At 41.0% G+C, this 20,649-nt stretch overlaps 1 protein-coding gene across 1 annotated transcript; it reads right to left on the bottom strand.

Annotated features, from left to right (window-relative positions):
• Positions 1-1,288: 1,288 nt before the first annotated feature.
• On the bottom strand, positions 1,289-18,536 carry LOC133488927 (nuclear receptor ROR-beta-like). Its single transcript, XM_061797463.1, has 11 exons — positions 18,229-18,536; positions 18,046-18,120; positions 12,616-12,701; positions 12,391-12,532; positions 10,778-11,311; positions 8,150-8,271; positions 7,829-7,961; positions 7,251-7,358; positions 6,332-6,442; positions 3,626-3,735; positions 1,289-3,540 (listed from the first exon to the last, which is right to left on the bottom strand). Exons 2-11 carry the CDS (start codon positions 18,050-18,052, stop codon positions 3,379-3,381), a joined length of 1,515 nt encoding a protein of 504 aa, XP_061653447.1. The 5' UTR covers positions 18,053-18,120; positions 18,229-18,536; the 3' UTR covers positions 1,289-3,378.
• Between the last annotated feature and the right edge of the window lie 2,113 nt (positions 18,537-20,649).

Here is a 20,649-nt window from a genome sequence, read left to right as displayed (position 1 = left end):
CAACAAGTTAGGGATATTCTGGTTGGGTGAAATATCATGATGAACTTAAAATAATAACCTTTGCAGGTTAACTTCATTTGACTTTCTCTAAATGTTTGAATGTCCAACTGTTGAATGTTTGAGAACTTTCTGCACAGCTTGGTTCTCTAACAGGAATGTTGAACAGAAGTTCCCAACAGGTGTTTGACCATAGGACGGCACGGTGAACGATTGGCTAGCATGTCTGCCTCACAGCGCAGAGGTTGCCGGTTCAAATCTTGGCTCTGGCCTTCCTGTGTAGAGTATGCATGTTTGCGTGGGTTTTCTCTGGACACTTCACTTTCCAGGTTAATTTAAGACTCAAAATTGTCCCTAGGTGTGAGTGTGAATCGTTGTTTGTCTATATGTGCCCTGTGATTGGCCGGCGCTCAGTCCAGGCGTGTAGCCCGCCTGTTTGGCCCAAAGTCAGCTGCAGTAGGCTCCAGCACACCCACAACCCTGGTGAGGATGAGCTGCATATAAAATTGATGTTTTTTTAGCCATAAATAAATCCAATACCTTTCTATGACTCTCCCAGTCTCTCTGTATCGATATAGTTTATTCATCCCGTGAGGGGAATTAAATCTGTTGCAGCCTGCTGGTGACACTCAGTGACTAAGCTCAGTTGCGACTTCTCAGCTAACATCCTCACGAGGTATACTGTTAATTAATTGCTCGCTGTCTTCTTGGTCTCATGATGTCAAAATATGAACAGCGTGATGAAGAAGACTGTTTATTTGTCGATTCAGATCAAATGCCAGAGAACAGAAAGTTGTGCAAAAACTACTGAAACATTAGTTGCATTCAAAAGCTTTAAGAAGTACATATGAAGTTCATCTGAAAAGGTTTTATAGTCCATTTTAGGTTTATCCTGAAATTTCACTTGAGAGCCTAATATCCCATTTTGTTTTTGTGAGTAATGGATACAAAAGATCTCCCAGCTCCCCACCAAACTAGAATGTCAAAAGTATACTGAGAAAATTGCGATCAAAATTTACTCATATGTACTTACTCAGTGTGAAACCTAGGTATGTTGAGTTGACTCAAAGATATTATTCTCTTATATGAATGACAACTGGTGGTTACACAGGTTCATTGTAACTTCTGCCATCTAGTGGAAAAACATGTAATTGTTCTGCCTGTCTCTAGCTGCCGCTGGCATAGATAGATGAACAAAGTAAAATTGGATAATTTCCCACCGCACACCTGATGATCTGTCATGGCACAGTGGTTGGGGAGTCACGTTACAATAACTTGACAAACACTTCCAAAGAAGAAACCATTTATTACATTCTTAAAACCACATATAATGTATCCCAATGGATGACAATATATATCGAGCTGTGAGACTCAGTCTTGAACTAGTAATTCACTGTATCTCTTGTAAAAAAAGAAATACATCCAAGGAAAGAAAAGGGAGACAAACTAGTCTGTTTTTTGGACTTTCCCAATCATATGACAATTTAAAAAAAAATGGTTACTGACTTGAAAGGACAAAAGTGGAGATGTTAAAGAAAGTGGATAAAAGACATAAGTGAAGATCACAGCAAAAGAAAACAAACCCCAAGAATGAAATTTAACTTTAAACGGATTTTTTTTGTATTCCTACATAGATTCTCATAAATTTAATGTTACAATGTTAAGACAAACAGGAAGGGCTTGGACAGTTTGTGAGCAACATTCACAAAAATAGATCTCACGTCCACAGTGATTATGGTTGTGGGGTGCAAAGGTGTGAGGATTATAAAGCTGGTCATAAAGGGACAAGAAATCACAGCTAGCTCCCTGAGCAGCAGGCGGCAGGCCCACAAAACGTCACAGCGCCCCCGAGTAAGACGTTCATCTCTATGCTAACCTTCATGACTTGATTTTATGTTCAAGTGAAGCACTGGAACTTTGAGGGATCTTGCATAACAAAATACCCCCCCAAAACAAATAGATAAACAAAGTCTTACTGGCTTTGAGGCCCAACTCAGGGGGGCAGCTGGTAGCTCTGTCTGGCATTAGACTAGTCTCCAGTGAGAAAGAGGGGACTTTAAGTGTTTTTTATTGAAAAAAGTGTTGAGTTTGGGACTAAAATGGGGAAAAGGAATAGCAAGTCTACAAATAATACAGTTGCTCCAACCAGCAAGGAGGGATTATGATACAAATTGAGGACCTGAACAAGTGAGACTACATGAGTGATTGAATTATATATACTACACCTGACTGCTGGTTTGAAACAGCTGGGGGGGACACACACACTTTGTATCCCCTCTTATGAAGTTCATAAAGTTTGCCTTGCTTGATTGTTGTCCTTTGGAGTCCCATTTGTCCTCCTCTTGTCTGTCCAGGCAGGGGCAGGGTTATCAGCATCAGAGCTCAGTTTAAATGCCAAACAAAGGCAATTTGTTTCCTCTGTCGCATGGACACGTTGCCCCTGTTTGCATGTACAAGTGTCTGTTCAACCCTCGTAGTGGGTTTGCTGTCAAGGAAAAGTGTGGGGAGGCGGGTTGTCATGGAAACCTGAGAGTACTATATAGAGAGGAAAATAGTCCAGAGTCCAAATATCAGCTTCCTTTGTGTAAATATGCACTTTTTTTTCTCCCTTTCACTCTGAACTACTCTCACACACTCTAACACTCTCCGCATTCTCACATAGTAATCTATTTACATTCTTATTTAAAATATTTGTATATAAATGTGTATATAAATTAAAGATAATTTCATCTTGCCCTGTCTCCAAGTGGCATTTGCAAGGAAAAGGGATGTGTGGGACTGAGGTTTCTCAAGAGCCTACTCAAGGCAGCACCGAACACAGGCAAAATGTCAAAGAGAGAAGCGGCTCTCGGAGGTGAAGTTCTAGAAAATGACTTGCGATCTTGGTCCCTAAGTGTCAGTACATAAATAGCGTGGTTTTGTATGAATATGCACAAATACCATACTGAAATATCAATATTGACTGAAATCTCATTTTTGTGACCATGTATAAAACTGTCTTAAGTGTGACAGGGTTATACATTCACTGTTGAGTCCTTGCTTGTGCACTGGTGCTTGTCGATGAGGTACATTCATTACTTTTTGGGCAATCCGCAGCAGATCTGACGTTAAACAAGTTTTCAAACTTGTATCTGCCTCATGCATCTGTTGGTGCTGCTACAATACACAGAGGAGCATGAGCGTGCATGGTCTGTAGTGTAAGGTGCTTTGCCTGCTCGGAATCGCGGGAGACGGAGTATTTTAAAGTCCTGGATTGTCTTTTAACTGCTGGTTGTTGAACGTCAACATATATATCCTACTCTGTCTCTCCTTTTCCCTTCCTCTAAATACACTCCCTCCATCTCTCTGTCAGTCAGTCTTTCTGTCAGTCAGTCCATCTGTCTAGCTGTTGGTGGAGTCGGGCAGGGACATGTCAGTTCCAAACACCTCCCGATACAGCGGAGGAAAACTGTATGCGGTATCTGGGTGGACCAGACGGAAAAACTCCAGTTTATCAATGTGGAGGTGACAAATGGATTTCATGATAGGTAGTTTGGACAGCATCTGTGGAGAATTAAACGCATACGGTGAGCATTTTTCTGTTGACGCAAGCATGTGCTCATGAAGTGTCATAGCTGCGTACTTTTACCTTGTCCAGTTTCTCCTCAGAAGCACTCTTATGAAGACTGTGCTGCAGAGCCAGGTAAACCTTTTCCTGAAGCTTCTGAACCTTTTGGCCATCCATCAGCCAGGGCCGATCTGGCAAAATCACCATAATTCCACATTAGGGAAAAGTATCATTATATATTTTTTACTGAGTAAGTGTTCACATAGCCAGTAAGTAAGTTTGTTGAATTCGTAGTGCACCGCAGATAGCTGGGAATAGTGAAAAAACACTAGTAATTGACGCTCCCCCCAAAATGTTTAGAATTGCCTATATTAGTTGAAATCGGCCCACGACCCTAGTGAGGAGAAGCGGCTCAGAAAATGGATGGATGGATAGTTGAAACCGTAAATATACCACACAATATGGTCCTAAAACACTTATCATTTCAAACTCATATTTCAGCATTACCCTAAAAAATAAATGCTTCAGTTGCAGGAAGTGCATGTTTATCATGGGGGTTACGTTCCAGGCCACCCCTGCAACTGACGCAATCCGTGAAATCGCAACCATATATATATATATACAGGAAGTCCTTGAGTTACGACGCACTCGACCTACGACGTTTCGACTTTAAGACGCCCGTGCCTCGTCCGCCATTTTGTCCCAGCATCTTAGTGTTTCAGCTTAGCTAGTGCATAGTGGTTGTCTGTGTTTGTGCGGCGGGAGTATCTTTGCCTTTTTCGACCTCCTTTTTTCACACTCTCAGCAGTAATGGTAAGTACAGCATCTTATTTTTTCATTTTAATGTATTTTAGTTTCTTTATACAAAGTGTTAACCTTTCCTGCTACGGTCACCTGACCGTGGTCGGGAGACGCAGGTGTTAACTCCCTTCTCTCGTTGCACAGCTGAGCTGGGTGGCGGCAACAATAAAGGCACGAAGCTCCGATTTGATGCTTTAATGGCTTTATTAGCTCCTCTGCACATTCAACGTCAACGGGTCCTCCGCTAATCGCTACTCTTTCCCGGTCGCCGTCACTACACTTGCTACTGTACACACTCGTACCGGCGCGCACTCCTTCCTCCTTTGCATTCCCCTCTCACTCACACATCGACGCACACGCCCGCACACACAATGAGCTTGCTGTCACAATCATGTGAGACAATACCCGGAACAGAAGTATTTCGCCGTAAATCTCGACTTTAACGGTGAAATCCAATTTACGCGAAAATTCGTGTTACGTCGCCAGCGTAGGAACGGAACTCGTAAATCGAGGACTTCATATATATATATATATATATATATATATATATATATATATACACATACACACACACGCGCACACACAGGGATCTCATTTGATGTGCATTCTGCATTTAGGATGCACAAAAACGATGAGGGATGCATAAAAGTATGGTTAATCTGCGTTCACAGACCCACCATTGCTGACATACATGTGTGTGTGTGTGTGTGTTGCTAAAGTGCTTCACCAAATCATAATCCACTAAGAGTATGAGTCCTGTCTTGGTGCTTGCCAATCAGAGGAACAGTAATGCGGGTTATTGTTACATAAATACAATGGACACAAGACTTTTTTTCTGGACTCTTAACTTTTTATTGTTGTGATAACACCCGGTTAGCCGCGCACGACACAGTGAGCCGCTGGCAGAACGGCTTTGGCTCCGTAGATGCAAACAACTGGAACATTTTAGGGAAAGTGAACTATTTATTGTGTTTGCTAGCCCGCGAGCTAACTAGCTAGTGTGCTAAGGACCTGAATAGCGCGCACTCGGCGACATTGTTTAAAACAGAGGTCAGTAACTGGCGGACCCAGGAGCAGTTCGAAACGGACCCACACCATAACCAAAAAAAGAGGTTATGATTCAAGACATACGGGGTGCTGCTATTTTAAGCGACACAACATATTATATAGGCTTTACGGTTGTGATGAACCATGCCGACCAATCACATGAGAGTTCCACCACCCTTTCAAATGATCAAACCTGCATCGCAGGTGGTCAGTGTTGTGTCTGAACGAGTTCAATGAACGAAAGTTCAAGTATTACAGTACTGTATCTAAGACTGAATGCATGTGACTGTAAAAGGCGGGGGCCTGTTCTGTTGAGGGACAACGGAGTCAGCGAATGAGAATGGAGAATTGCCTGTCTGTTAACTGGCTAAACCATTAGCCACTCTGTGTTGAGTGACTTAGCGTCAGTTGTGCCAAACTTGTGCTTGTGTTTATTTTTTTACCATTTGTTCAATAAAGCCATTGAAAGTGCATCGGCGACTGTGTCTATCGTTGACCTCCTGATGAGGGATTACAATTCGTTCTAACTAGCGGTGGTAAGCTATATAAAATTAGCTAACAATGTTTACTTGACTGTGGATGTGCAGTTGTGTAACAGAAGCCAATTATGCTTTGCAATAGGCACATTGCTGTTTGGCGTTTTTTAATAAGTGTGAAATGATCCTAAACTTTGGAAATTCTCTTTTATGCACACTTTCCTCCTGTTCTCACTTATTGGTCAGCAGTAACAGCGGCATCTTAAGGTGTTTCAGAAAGAGCACAAAACCTGCACTTTTTTTCAATAACTAGCTGAGGATAGTTACCACAGAAATAAAACACAAATAGGTTAATTCATGAATAGTGAACCGCGCTTATGCAGGTGATTACTGTATACACGGTCATGTATTTATGATGCAGTGCATTTCTAAGGCTAAAGAAACGATTTTAAATAATAATCACCAGGGGAGAGAAGAACAGCTGCACTAAACAGAGCCATCTCTTCATCAGACAGCTGGAGGCGACAGAGTCCTTTGCCCAGTTCAAACACTGCACTCACCAGGTCATCGCAACCTGAATAAACACATTATGAAAATCATTGCATTACTAAATGCTGTGTCAAAGGGCTAATTTAAGTGTTGGAGGCCTCTGCTGTATAATCATAAAAATAACTTATGTAATCTATTTCTCTATGAATATAGTGAGGTAAGACAGGAGTATTGTACAATAATGTCAGATATCTGGGGAGAGGAGAACTGCTGTTTCTTGACGTAACAATAACATTTCCATTCTATTCCATTTTTTCGACTCGCAATCCAGTCATACTGCTTTTTTTTTTTTTTACTACAGGAGGCAGTGTTGAATCACTATTTAGCTGACCTCAATTCTTCATGAAGGAGCTATGCCTAGAGGCCTTGTTTGAACTTTTACAATTTAAAGATGGTTTATTTTATTTCTTGCGACTATAGTCCTGTCATTGGTACCTGCGAGCTAACCATTGTTTTCTTTTAAAAGTGTACCTGAACTGTATTATGTTTACAACCTCTGGTACATATTTAAACATGAAACCTCTTTACCACATTTCTGTGTAAATTTGACCATTCTACTGAAGGTTACTGTAACTAACCTTAAAACTGCTTCAGGTTTATTAAATGTGTTTCTATTTGCTACTGTTGTATACAACTAGATGTGTACAACTGTGGCAAAGAATACGAGTATTTGTTAAATTAAAAACAAAAAAGTAGACTCTAAAAACAGCAATTGAATTTACTGTTTTTTTGCTGGCTTTTCAAAATGACTTATGACTAAGCGTAGGATACAGCAGATGTGTTAATCTGAATGTTTTGGAGCTTTTGTCATGGTATTCCCATGTGATGCTCACCAAGTGCTTTGAAGAACTGAGGCGAGGCAAATTTTCCGTTGAAGAAAATGGTGCTGTTGTTGACGTTGAAAGCCCGGCACATACGGATCAGCAGGACCTCCAGGCATCCTGAAAGGGCAGCCATAGGGGCAAAGATATGGAGAAATGCATAAGGAGGGAGATGGAAGGGGGTTCACAGAAGCAATGATAATTTGAACCATTGAAACATATATTCACAGGAGAAGCGGCTCAGAAAATGGATGGATGGATGGATGGATATATATATATATATATATATATATATATATATATATATATATATATATATATATAATATTAACAGAAAGTAAATACATTGTCAAATACGTGTTTTATTTCCACATATAGTAAATATATATGAAGAAAATGAGTTAAAAAATGTTTCCAGAATAATGGTTTTCTCCCCATTGTTCAAAGAAATGGGGCAAAAGAAGGAAGAGAAGATTGGATACAAAGAACAAGAAGGAACTCGAGTTAGCAAGTTTTATATTCTTGTTTACTTTGGTAGAACTCTGTGACCTATGATATCTAAATATACCCATTGTGGACTGTACACTGACCTGCTTTCAGCAAAATAATCTGGTCATTCTGGCAAAGATCCATAAAGCCAGCTATTCGTTTGGCAAACTCCACCACATACTGGACGGCATTGGTTATGTGGTGTGCACACTGCTGCCACATCCACTCAGCTGACTGATAAACAGAAAAAATGGACATGTTAAAATCACTTGATCACTCAAAGGTACCTTTTTTGAACATCACATTAACCACTTTAACATAAGCGCTCAATGGCTTTGTCTGACTAGTTAGTCTGCTACTGAGCTGTTATTCTCACAGGACATGAAAAACACACATGGAATATTAGGAGAGATAATATGTACCTTGTTCTGAAAAGCACGCATTTCCTCAGGTGTGTATTGTACCCAAGTGAATCTCTTCATGTCCTCAGCACTGTACTGACATGTCTCCAAGTGAGACTTTAAAATACACTGGGTGATTCGCTCTGCAAGACAAATGTATAAAACACATAAATATATTCATCACTCAAGCGATTTGAATGGAAGGCAAGTTTAGCTTTTGTGAACATGATTTTGTTTACTTATCCAAAGATCATGGCAGTGTGACCTTGCATCACTGGCTACCAATCAACTGTATTGTTTTTCCTAGTTTTTCAGTTGTTGTTTTTCTCAACAAGCAGTTTAGTGGTTTGCAAATGATATCACAAGCAGAACCCAGGCTTTTCTTCTTCAGAGGGATTGGAATGTTAAAGAAAAGGTCCTTCAAGGTTCTGTGCTGGGCCCATTATTATTCACAACATAATCTTTAATTTGACTTTGCATAATAATCTTAATAATGTCAGCATATCCAAACTCAAACTTTTCATTTCTACATAGATGCCATATAAAGCGCAGCCCTTCAGTATTCACAATTTGTGTTTGATAGACTCCCTACTTTAGCTGCTGCCTTATCACAGTGGAGGGGTTTGTCTTTCCCAGTGATCCTAGAAGCTAAGTTGTTGTGAAGGACCAAAGTACACTTTTAGGAAACATGGAAGTTCTCCGATCTATGGATGCTGTGCAATTTGTCGTTCCCAAAGTACGAACTGAATTGGGCAAGAAAGCATTTGGGCATGTTATGCTTGGAATTAATTCCATGAACTTCAACTTTAAGCCCTTGTTTCATTGCATACGTTTAAAGCTTTGGTGAATTAATTGCAATACCTTGTGTTTTATGTGATACATTTTCATGGTAAATTTTTTCTGTTGTTTACAGTTTTCAATATTACTTTGCTGCTGCCATCTTAGCCAAGTCTACCTTGTAAAAGAGATCTTTGATCTCAATTGGAGTAACCTAGTTAGATAAAGGTGAAATAAAAAATGTAATGAATACCTCTGGCAGTGTCAATTAAAACTGAGCATTCTTATCTTTGAAATGTATCCAATAGTACACTGAGTACTCTGGACCCTGGACACTCCCATATATTTGCAATAAGTTCTATTTTATTGTTTCTTTGCTTGGAGTTCCTTGGATTGGAAACAGACCAACAATTTATGTACTTAACCACAATCTAATTCAAACTACTTTGGTTACTTTGTCATAAGTCATGCACAGAGTGACATAAATTCCATGTAAGTAATTAAAGTTGGCACAGGAAAAAACTCTCCTCCAACAGATTAATGTGAAAATAGCTTTCGTCTTCCTAATTCTTCACATACTACTGTATATATATTTATGCAGGGTGAAGGTCATTCATTTACAATCCCCTATTCCGATGAAGTTGGGATTTTGGTTAAAATTAAAATAAATTTAGAATACAATGATTTTCAAATCAATTTAAGCCTATATTCAATTGAATACACTACAAAGACAAGATATTTATTGTTCAAACTGATTGTTAGTAGTTTTTTTTCCCCCTTTCCTTCCAAATATTCTCTCATTTTGAATTTGATGCCTGCAACAAGTTCCAAAAAAGCTGGGACAGGGGCAACAAAAGACCTGAAAAGTTGAGGAATGTTCAAAAAACACGTTTGGAACATTCCACAGGTGAATAAGTTAATTGTCATGATTGGGTATAAAAGGAGCATCCCTGAAAAGCTCAGTAGGTCACAACTAAGGAAGGGATGAGGTTCACCACATCTGTGAATGCACCATTAATGCTGAAAGGTACAAACAGGTTTTGGAGGAACATATGCAACTTCTTTTTCAGGGACATTCTTGCTTATACAAGAAAATGCAAAGGCACATTCTGCACGTGTTACAACAGTGTAGCTTCTTAGTAAAAGAGTGCAAGTACTACTAGACTGGCCTGCCAACAGTCCAGAGCTGTCTCCTCTTGAAAATGTGCGGCGCGTTACAAAGCGCAAAATACGACAACGGAGACCTCGGACAGTTGAGCAACTGAAGTTGTACATCAAGCAAGAATGGGAAAGAATTACACCTACAAAGCTTCAAGAATTGCTTATTGAGTGTTGTTGAAAGGAAAGGTAATGCACAGTGGGAAACATGCCCCTGTCGTAGCTTTTTTGGAACGTGTTGCAGGCATCAAATTCAAAATGAGTGAATATTTCAAAAATAAATAAATAAAGAAACATTATCAGTTTGAACATTAAATATCTCATCTTTGTATAATAATAATATATAGTGTATACTGAATATACGTTGAAAAGGATTTGCAAATGTATTGTTTTTATTTACGTTACACAACTGACAACACTGTTGGTACCTTGCTATTTAAGAAAGGAAAAACGCGCAATGGTCATGGACCATAACTCGAAACAGATAAAATTACAGTGGACCCCCGCTATTCGCAGGGGGTAGGGACCGAGTCCGACTGCGAATTAGCGATTTCCACGAATAATTTACCCTTCCCTAAAAATTATTATAATTGCCTATATTAATCGCTTATACGGATACCATAATTTTTGTTCAGGCCTAGTGAATTTTATAATTACTTTGTCAGTCTCAAGCTATTTCATTGAGAGTTGTGGTGATGTGGTGTCACTACTCACCAAGTTCTGTTATTGAGCAGTCATCAGGTAACTGGTCCAGCAGTGCGTGTGTGTCTTCAAACAGTGGATGTGAGTGAGAATGTGTGTGCAGAAGCTGGAAGCCATTGCTGTCTGACCCATCCATCATTGTCTGCTGTGGAGAATTCTGATTGGACGGGGATGAGGAAGAGGAAGAAGCGGATGATGAGTTGGAGGTGTTTCCCGTGCTGGTCCCTCCACTCCCTCCCAGTAGCTCCAGGCTGCAATACTCGCTGGCCTCCTCGGGGGTCAGCGGTAGGTCGAATAGGTCGGGGAGCGCTGCAATGTCATCGAGGTCGCTGAGGGTGGAGCTGGATCCCCCGGTGCTGTAGGAACGGCTCAAACCTTCCTCGCCGTCCTCACCGCTACCGCCACATGCACCGTCCTCTCTGGGTAAGGACAGAGCAGTCGAGCCCACATCTCCGGAGTCCACACACTCCTGAGATTTCTGATGCTTCTGCACTTCAGCATAGAGGCTGTCCCGCTGCTTTTTGGACATACGGCCAAACTTCACCGCTGTTGACAGAAAATTAATTTTCATCATTAGATCATGCTACCTCATACAGTATTTCCTGTAACTCATTCACTGGCGTGGATGTTTATATTCGTCAACTGGAATCCAACTATTTACTTTCACTGACGTATATGTTCGTCAACTACGTTTTTCAAACGGGTAAGTGTGGATTTGAAATTCAACATTGTAAACCACTGTAATGACGAACAGATCCCTGGAGATGGCGGAGTTACATTGCTTTAGATTTAAGATCAGCGCAGCTTTTGAGTTGAAAATAAAGATTAGGGGGTGAATCTCAGCATGTCACATCCGTGATCATGAGGGAGAGAAATTTGTTGGAAGTCGGACAAATTTAGGCAGCTCACACTCAAACAGAGTATGTGTCACGGTAGGTAGTAGAGTGTGTGTCTCCAAAGTGAGACAAAATGTCGCAGTTATTGGAGTGAATGATGAATGCCATGTTAAAAAGCTGTTGACGTACTGTATATCTGTAAATAATTATTTTGCCATCAAAAGCCCTCTCTGTCTTGCTTTATAATTTGAGGTGTCACAAAAGCAAAACCTATTTGCATCAAAGTAACTGTTCTTCTTGACTTGTTTCTTTTCACAAAAATATTTTTTCTACCCCTTTGAACAGAAACTGGTGTTTTTGGTCAAACCAATCCATGTCCTACTGCTGATTACTAAAGAGGTTGAAACAAACTTTTTTTTTTTTTACTAGGACTCCATCTGCCACCTTAACCTCTAGGTCTAGGTAGTACTGTATGTTCCAGGTTTGATGTCCAGTTTACTCTATGACAGTCTGTACACTGTATTAGTTTTCTCTCTGCAGCCCAAAAAAGAGTGGGGCGGAGGTGTCGAGGCATCTCCCAACAGCTGAAGTAGAACATTAACACTGAGGGCCTCAAGTTCTCATGGTATCGCCTTCAATTTAGAGGAATGAGGGACACAAGCTACTCAACTTCCCTTATTTAAGTCTCTACAGAACACCTCACAATTGTGATACAGTTTGATTACGCCACAAAAGGTAATCATTATAAGCTTATAGGAAGTGTGTGAATGGAGTATGCTCTCTGTTTACCATCTCGGCTCATGCCCAAAGCCAGACACTTCTGTAGACGACAGTGCTGGCAGCGGTTGCGGTTCGTTCGGTCGATCAAACAGTTCCTCTGGCGGGAGCAAGAGTACATGGCATTGTTTTGTTGGCTGCGACGGAAGAACCCCTAAAAGACATGCACACTCAATTGACACATGCACTTTTGAAATATAACATGATCCTTCAAGCATGTCTTGTTTTCATCCTTACCTTGCAGCCTTCACAGGTGATGACCCCATAGTGGATCCCCGAGGACTTGTCCCCACAGATTTTACAGGGGATGACCTCGATCTGAGCTGGAGGATCAAAACCAAAATTGACCAGGTCAGAAGAAGATTGTCTTGCATTCAGAAACTAAAGCTGTACTTCACACAAGGAAACAACAGTCCATTTGTTTCAGAATTGTTGCCAATACTGAAAAACTTTCAGTCAAACCTAAAACACACCTTAACCTGCCTTCTGTGCTATCATACTTCCGTATTGAGAGAGGCACATTAATTGTTCAAGCTCTGTTTCCCCCAAAATATTATTAGACGATACTCTGAAACACAAAACCAATGGCTTTAAGATGCTTGGTCTTGTTTTTATTAATCAAACTTTTTAAATAACACTTTAGCGTTTAGCTCCAACAGCAAGTGTTTTGTGCACTCAGATAAGCAGCTTTTATATTGCTTTATGATAGTGGTTGTGAACTTTGCCTGCCTTTGAGCTCATTTCATCTGTGCAGTGCTGTCTTGCTCTCTTCTGTTATAAATCTTGACCAAAATAATATCCTTTTTGTCTACTGTTGACGGAGAAACGGCGAGCTGCGGCCTTTTCGCAGTTAGGCAGCTGTAATTCTCTGTATCCTGAATTAAAAGGTCACACTTCACAAACTAATACCAAGTGCGAAGTGTTTTTAACAAACTTTTAAATTCTGCATTTTTGGTCTTTATAAGGACGAAATAGTAATTACTGACACCTAGGTTTAAAAGAAATGTTTAATAGGATATTCATTCATCTTCCATTCCGCTTATCCTCACTATTGTCGCAGGCGTGCTGGTGTCTATCCCAGCTATCTCCGGGCGAGAGGCGGGGTACACCCTGAACTGGCCGCCAGCCAATCGCAGGTCATTAATAGGATATGATTTATTTATAAAATGTACAGTGTTGGATCATTGGAATAAAAAAAGATGATTAATTGGGAATGGAAACCAACACAAATCTAAAGAGCCAGAAAAGGGGTGAAAATGGAACTTTAAAGTCTCACAAAGTTTGTGCATAGGCCAACAGGAACTTGCCTTCAACTGCGTTTGTCTGCACGCTGCATGAGGCCCCCATGAAGGAAAGAGATGAACAAAGAATCCTGTCTTGTTAGAGGCAAAACAGCAATATCATAAGATATGTTGCTTGGTCTGTTTTTTTAAAATCATATAGTTCTAAATTCCTTAGACTGATCCACATTTATTGGGTAATGTATGGTAATTCACATGTGTGTGATTACTAGACTTCTCCAAGAACAAAAAGGCAACTTTCCAACACGTACCCGCACTTGGTTGCCTGCTCAGCTCTAAAGCTGTAGACTAAAATACTGTACTCCAACTGATCGGGGCAGCTGCAGGCATGTAATGGAAAAAAAATAACCACCACCCCCTCCGTCTGTTTCAGCGAGGCTCTCCTCTCCCTCCCGCCCCCATCTCTCGATTATATAACTCTCGTCTGTGAGCATTCCTCACAACTCTCATTGAGCCGGCTCACTCTAGCAACATCGACCGACCTGCCCTTGCCGGATTTGCTCTATCCCACTGGTTGGGTGGCGGTGGCAGCCTGCTCGGTATTGGCTGAGTCAACCGTCGTTCAACCGCTGTAGCCTGTCAGCCAATGTGGACATTCTGTCCCACTGACACACTTTCCCACTGCAAGGGGAGGGAGGAGGGAAGCAGGCACATCACAGCACTCCACAGACCAATTTTAAAAATGGTGGAGCTCAACAAAGCTCTTGCTTCCATGAAAAACATTTTATTTACGGCCTAGAGTTTGCATCAGAAAAACGCTGTTGCATAACAGTACAACTAACCACTCCAAGTAATAACAATGACACTGGAAAAACTGCTTTCACCAGTTATGTCTTGGAAGACATAAGCAATAAACACGTTTTACTACTGACATACACACATTTAATGACTGAGCTACTTTACATACTACAGTACAGTTAAACTAGGAACCAGTACCATTTGCTGTCCCACCCCTCTTGTCTGTCTTTGACCATGAGCTTCGGTACAGCCACGTCTATTCTTGTCCAGTGCTAAGAGCCAGAAATACAATACAGACGCCCACCCAGCCACCCACCTTCAATGTAGCAGCCTCTAATGCATGTCTCTAAATCTGTTGACCAAAGACGGTATTACAGTATATAAAACTCTAATGTGAGCATGTTGCTTACCGTTAAGTTGCAAAAAAAGAAAAGCAAGACCCTATTGTAAAGTAAAAGAGGAAAAGGAATGTTGACATCCATTTTTTTCATCACTTTGTAAAGGCAGAGGAAATTTTACGTTACACTAGCTTACATTTACATTAGAACCTCAATATCAGTTGATCTATCTGACCTTTTGTTCTGAAGAGAACCGCTGCACTCCAACCGATCAATACAAGCCTGCCTTTTTCACTAACGTGATGCATGAAGGGACATTCAACATTTGTCATACACCAACAGAGTGACTCTGTCACAAAATCTATGAGGGAAAGAATGTTTTTCACATGGCGGCTGGTTGAGCTGTATCGGAAAGAACCCAGAACAAGCTTATTAACGGTTCGTGTGTCAACCATCGCTCGGCTGCTGTTAAACGTCTGACCTTGTTATCATCTGTTGAAAAGGCCAATTTGCTTTAGAGTTGGGAAAGGTGAAGCAATGAAAATCATGAGTTTATTCATCCAACATTTTCTTCTTGGTATCTAAGGTGGAACAGACCGCCAGCAATTGCACAAGAGCCACTGTGCCAGTGTGTCACAACCATGTCTGAGAGTGAAAAATATATTTCGACCATTCACATGCTCCCCATTGCATGCACGGTCACAAGTGTGTCAACATACGTCAATACTTACCCAACCATTTTTTTTGTTTGGGTGTCATAATAATATGAGCATGGCTCGATGCCCTTTGGCAACACTTTGTGAAAGCCAGCGTTCTGCATTTTTTTTTAATTAGCTCATTTCATACTGAATAATAACCTTCATACTATTGCTCAACATGTGGTAATCTGTGTATTTATGCATATACTTTGAGAGCAAATGAGCCAAATATGCGTTGTTGTGACTTGCTCGCAACTAATTGCAAGGGATGACACCGTGAGGTTTCATTCCACAGGTTTAAGCAATTTGGATTGCATCATTTCCTCGCAGCAGGGCACAGGATGATGGTGCGGCATGTAGTCATATCTCAACAGCGTGCTACTGTATATAGAGAATTTGAATGCATTCAAATTGAGGAGCTCTATTTAAAAAACACAAGTGAGACTGAGGGGGGTTAGAACAGAGCAAAGAATTTCAAAGGCTTCTTCTGTCTAAGGTGATGCTGTGCCATTTCTCTGAGTAATCAATACACCCTGCATTCCAAAATAAAAAGCCTGTAATCTTAAATTACTTCAGCATGTCAAAGGTGGAATAAACAATTTCAACCTAATTGTAATGTACCAGATATGTACAACTTCAAACTAAGATGTAATTTTTTCTTTTCTGTTGGAACAGATCAAGTGACTAACATATATTTTCTGCGTGATAAGAGCTCCAGTTTGTTTACATTTGGATGTCTTGCACCAAAAGGGGAACCTCCCACCAACAGGGGCACTCTCTACTGCTTCCTAGCACCCTCACCTCATTCACTCCCTCATGCTTCTTGAAAAAAAAAAACCCCACTACAGTACAGTAATCCCCTGCTATTTGTGGGGGTCCGAGCCCTGCTGCAAGTGGCGAAAAACTGCAATTAACTGGCATGCCCCTAAACATTTTTATAATTGCCAATATTACGTAATAGGTTAAACCGTAACTATACCACAAACTAAAACAGTTTATCATTTCAATCTGAATTCAAATAACTAATTATCTTTGCAAGTAAATGCCCTACAGATTATTTTATTTAAAAAAAATGCTCTGGATGTCCTCACTTACATGCACAAGTGGTGAAGACTCTCCATACCTTCCACTAATAACCCAGACTAAATTTAGTTCCATCCCAACTCTCTAAAACGAGATGTCTCTCCTCAATGCACTTCCTTGACACCAATTCCTATTTAGCCAGGGCTTTGGCAGGATCTTTTGGCTTTTTAGTGTGTTTCAGAAAGTGCACAAAAAAACATGTAGGTAATGTTTTTTGGCGACAAGCGGGCAAAAAAAACAAATATATGAATTCATGAATAGCGAACTGTGAATATGAAGGGGATTACTGTACTCTGCTGTGGAAAAGCTCATTGTAGCACATGGCATTAGTAGATGTGAATCCAATACATTTAGATAATTATCAGTATATTTTTTTAAATTAATTATCAAATGATATTTTCATTAAAAAATGGCTAATCCTGCATAAATACTACTATTGACTCAATTAATTAAGGATTAATAAATGAAGTATCTATCTATCTTTGTAAACCATTGTAAATGTTCAGTGGATGTTACAGACAGATGGAATGCACAGATTGCCAATGATATACTGCAGTCTTCTAGGGATGCCTGCTCAAATTCAAGTTCATTCCGCAGTGGCGGTTAGTCAGGAGTCAAGTTCAAGTTCAAGTGCAAGTGTCAGTATGCTTTTTTTTTTTTTTTTTTCACATGGCCTGCAGGCAGTCAGGCAGGCGCTTCCCTCTGCCGCGCCCCCTCCCTCTGCTGCGCATGCTGTGTAACGTTGGGTGACATAACTAGGTCAGTCCAACAGCCATGTCCCTCTCCCTCTGTGCAGTCACACGGCCACTTCAACAACAGCATAACCAACCTGATAAAATTGCATGATAGATGACTCAACATATTTATTTTTTAAACGAGAATTGTCTAAAAGTTATTTGTTTTTACACACGAAGCCGTTCTGTTGCTCATAACCAGACACGTGAGATAGTCAATTTGCTAAATGAGTTATATGATGAATTATGCAGTATTCCATGTTTATATCGACAGAATTGAAGTATAGAAATGCAAACTCGATTACATAATTGTAGTTTTGGTTAACAACAAGCTCGTCTCACGCCCCTCCCCTTTCCTTATTGCATAACATGAATATGGATCCCTAACCCGAATGTACAGATGGTCTCCCGGGTGACATAGATGTCATAATTCACTCGCTGACAGGTTTTGTATTATTAAAACACACACACGTAGTTAATTAATCAAATGTGTCAGCATTGAAAATTTACAACAAAAATTCCTATAATTCATGGTTTTCATGCATTTATTGTAAACTGGCCAAAACCCGCTGCAAGTAAATTTAAAGGTAAGAAGTGAACTGCAGTCTTCAGCCGTAATCCAGTCATGGGGGGATTAATGCGCATTTAGGAGCAAAACAGGCGCACGCCGAGGGTCTTTGCGCGCACATGTGGCAGCCAACCCCTTCAATGCGCTCTTTCTTGGCGGTAAATTACGGCAAACATACACAACACGATTTCACTTGAATGCACTGACCTCTCATTTTGACGTGTTCTTCTTCTTAACCGGCGGAGAAGGAAGCGTGGCTACATTTGGCTGCGCTGCAGGTGACTGCCAGGAAGAAGTGGCTGTGTAAATAATAATGTCTCTTGTTCCCGACCGCAGACTGGATCTGCGAGGGGGAAAAAAACCCCAAACAAACAAACAAAAAAAACCCACCTCTAAGTGTCGTCTATCGTTTGGTGAAGTCCAAGCGAATTAAAAGAGTGGAGCAAGTCGCTTTGGATTGCATCCTAAACGCCCATGCGAATGGCCAGAATAGTCCCCACGGTGCACACGGTGGTCCACACAGTCAGCGCCTTCCTCTCAGTCTACCCTGCTAACCTACTTTCTCCAAGCGTGCTCTCTCACATGATCTCACCGCCACAACCTCCTCGAGCAGCAGCAAGCGGCGGGGGCGCGCGGGCGCGCGGACGCGAGCTTAAGGTGGCAGTGGAGTGGAAGTGAAGAGGAGAGGCCGGAGGGGCGCGCGCACGGCGTCCCGTCACGGCCACGCTCAGACGTGATTAGATAAGTGGACTGTGCACTACACTGTTATTGAAGAATCACTGATTTAGTCATGGTTGTGTTATGAGGTCTTTATTTGCATCTATTGCTCTAATTCATATTTTGTCATGTGGGGCACTAGTCACATAGGCCACAATCAAAGTAACCCACAATTTTACTCAAGTATACTGTTACTTTAGAACGATATGAATCGTGAAAAATAAAGAGTGGTCCTCCAAATAATTACTTGCGGAAGATTAAGTATTCAGTGAGTAACTGGTTGGTTACTTCTGATTTACTTACTTACTTATTTAGGGTGCCTGACTGATTACCACAGCCGCCTGACAGTGCAGAGGTCATGGGCACATAACTGGGCACCGTCCTTCCTGTGTGGAGTTTGCATGTTCTCCCTCTGTCTGCGTGGGTTTTCTCCGGGTAACATTCCAAAAACATGCATGGTAGGTTAATGGAAGAGTAAATCGTCTCTGAATGTGAACGTTTGTATGTACCCTGCCATTGGTGGGCGACCTATTCAGGGTGTACCGCGCCTCTCGCCCCAAAGTCAGCTGGCTCCAGTGCACCCGCGACCCTAGTGAGGGTAAGTGGTACAGTGAATGGATGGATGGATTTAAATATTTAACCTTAACCCAATTGAGATCAGATTCTATATGCAATCCTGACTGGCTGCTGTCAGCATAGCAAAACAAAGCAAAATCAAATCAAGCAACCCCCCCCCCCAAAAAAAAAAATACAATACAAATAAATACAACAAATTATACAATGTGATGTATTAGCATATTTACATAATACGTAACATTATAGCAAACGATTAAAAGGTTATTAAAAGGCACAGCTTTCATGAACAGTATCCCTCAGAATTTTTTAAAACTGTAATATTGGGATGAATGAGTTTTATTATTTGTTGTAGGGTGTTCCAGTCATTTGGGGCAGAAAATTGAAAAGATTGCTCAAAAGTAGTGCAGACATTGGGAACAAAGTGGTGAATAAATCCGCTGGAACAGAGAGTCCTTGTGGTGGTGTGCATGGTGAGCAAAGAGCGACGATAGGGTGTGGTCTGGCCAGTGAGCATTTTATAGATAAATATTTTTTGTCTGCGTGAGTGAAGAGGGGGCCTATTAACCAGTTAATTTGATTATATTGAACTTTGACAGGGCGGCACGGTGGCCGACTGGTTAGAGCGTCAGCCTCACAGTTCTGAGGTGCGGGGTTCAATCCCCGTCCCCGCCTGTGTGGAGTTTGCATGTTCTCCCTGTGCCTGCGTGGGTTTTCTCCGGGCACTCCGGTTTCCTCCCACATCCCAAAAACATGCATTAATTGGAGACACTAAATTGCCCGTAGGCATGACTGTGAGTGCGAATGGTTGTTTGTTTCTATGTGCCCTGCGATTGGCTGGCAACCAGTTCAGGGTGTACCCCGCCTCCTGCCCGATGACAGCTGGGATAGGCTCCAGCACGCCCGCGACCCTAGTGAGGAGAAGCGGCTCAGAAAATGGATGGATGGATGGATGAACTTTGACAGGTGGCTTCACACTCAATTCATCATCAATTCTGACATCTGTTTAATTACTCAAAAACAATGTGAGTTCTACCAAGTTACATCTTTATCTTCAGTGCTATGGATAGTTTTTTCCCATTTAGGACAGGATACTTAAATGTAACTTCTTTGCATCATTATTTTGTGCTATAAAAAGATTTTGTTTACTTGGTTTTAACACTACACTAGACTTACACCTACAGTGGGTACAGAAAGTATTCACACCCCCTTAAAATTCTCACTCTGTTATATTGCAGCCATTTGTTAAAATCATTTAAGTTCATTTTTTTCCACATTAATGTACACACAGCACCCCATATTGACAGAAAAAAAAACGGAATTGTTGAAATTTTTGCAGATTTATTAAAAAAGAAAACCTGAAATATCACACAGTCATAAGTATTCAGACACTTTGCTCAGTATTTAGTAGAAGCACCCTTTTGAGCTAATACAGCTTTTTGGGAATGATGCAACAAGTTATTCACACCTGGATTTGGGGATCCTCTCCAGTTCTGTCAGGTTGGCTGGTGACTGTTGGTG

The sequence above is a fragment of the Phyllopteryx taeniolatus genome, chromosome 14, assembly GCF_024500385.1.
Source record: "Phyllopteryx taeniolatus isolate TA_2022b chromosome 14, UOR_Ptae_1.2, whole genome shotgun sequence".
Classification (NCBI taxonomy): Eukaryota; Metazoa; Chordata; class Actinopteri; order Syngnathiformes; family Syngnathidae; genus Phyllopteryx; species Phyllopteryx taeniolatus.
The sequence above is the reverse complement of the archived record's forward strand: the minus strand, read 5'-3'. Positions and strand labels throughout refer to the sequence as shown.

What these genes read in the sequence shown, in the direction of transcription:
- LOC133488927 (XM_061797463.1), bottom strand. An exon ending in TTTGGGCATGAGCCGAGATG is followed by an intron (nt 11,312 to 12,390) that starts GTAAACAGAGAG and finishes TTCTGTCAACAG; the next exon opens with CGGTGAAGTTTGGCCGTATG. An exon ending in TCAGTTCTTCAAAGCACTTG is followed by an intron (nt 6,443 to 7,250) that starts GTGAGCATCACA and finishes GTGTTTATTCAG; the next exon opens with GTTGCGATGACCTGGTGAGT.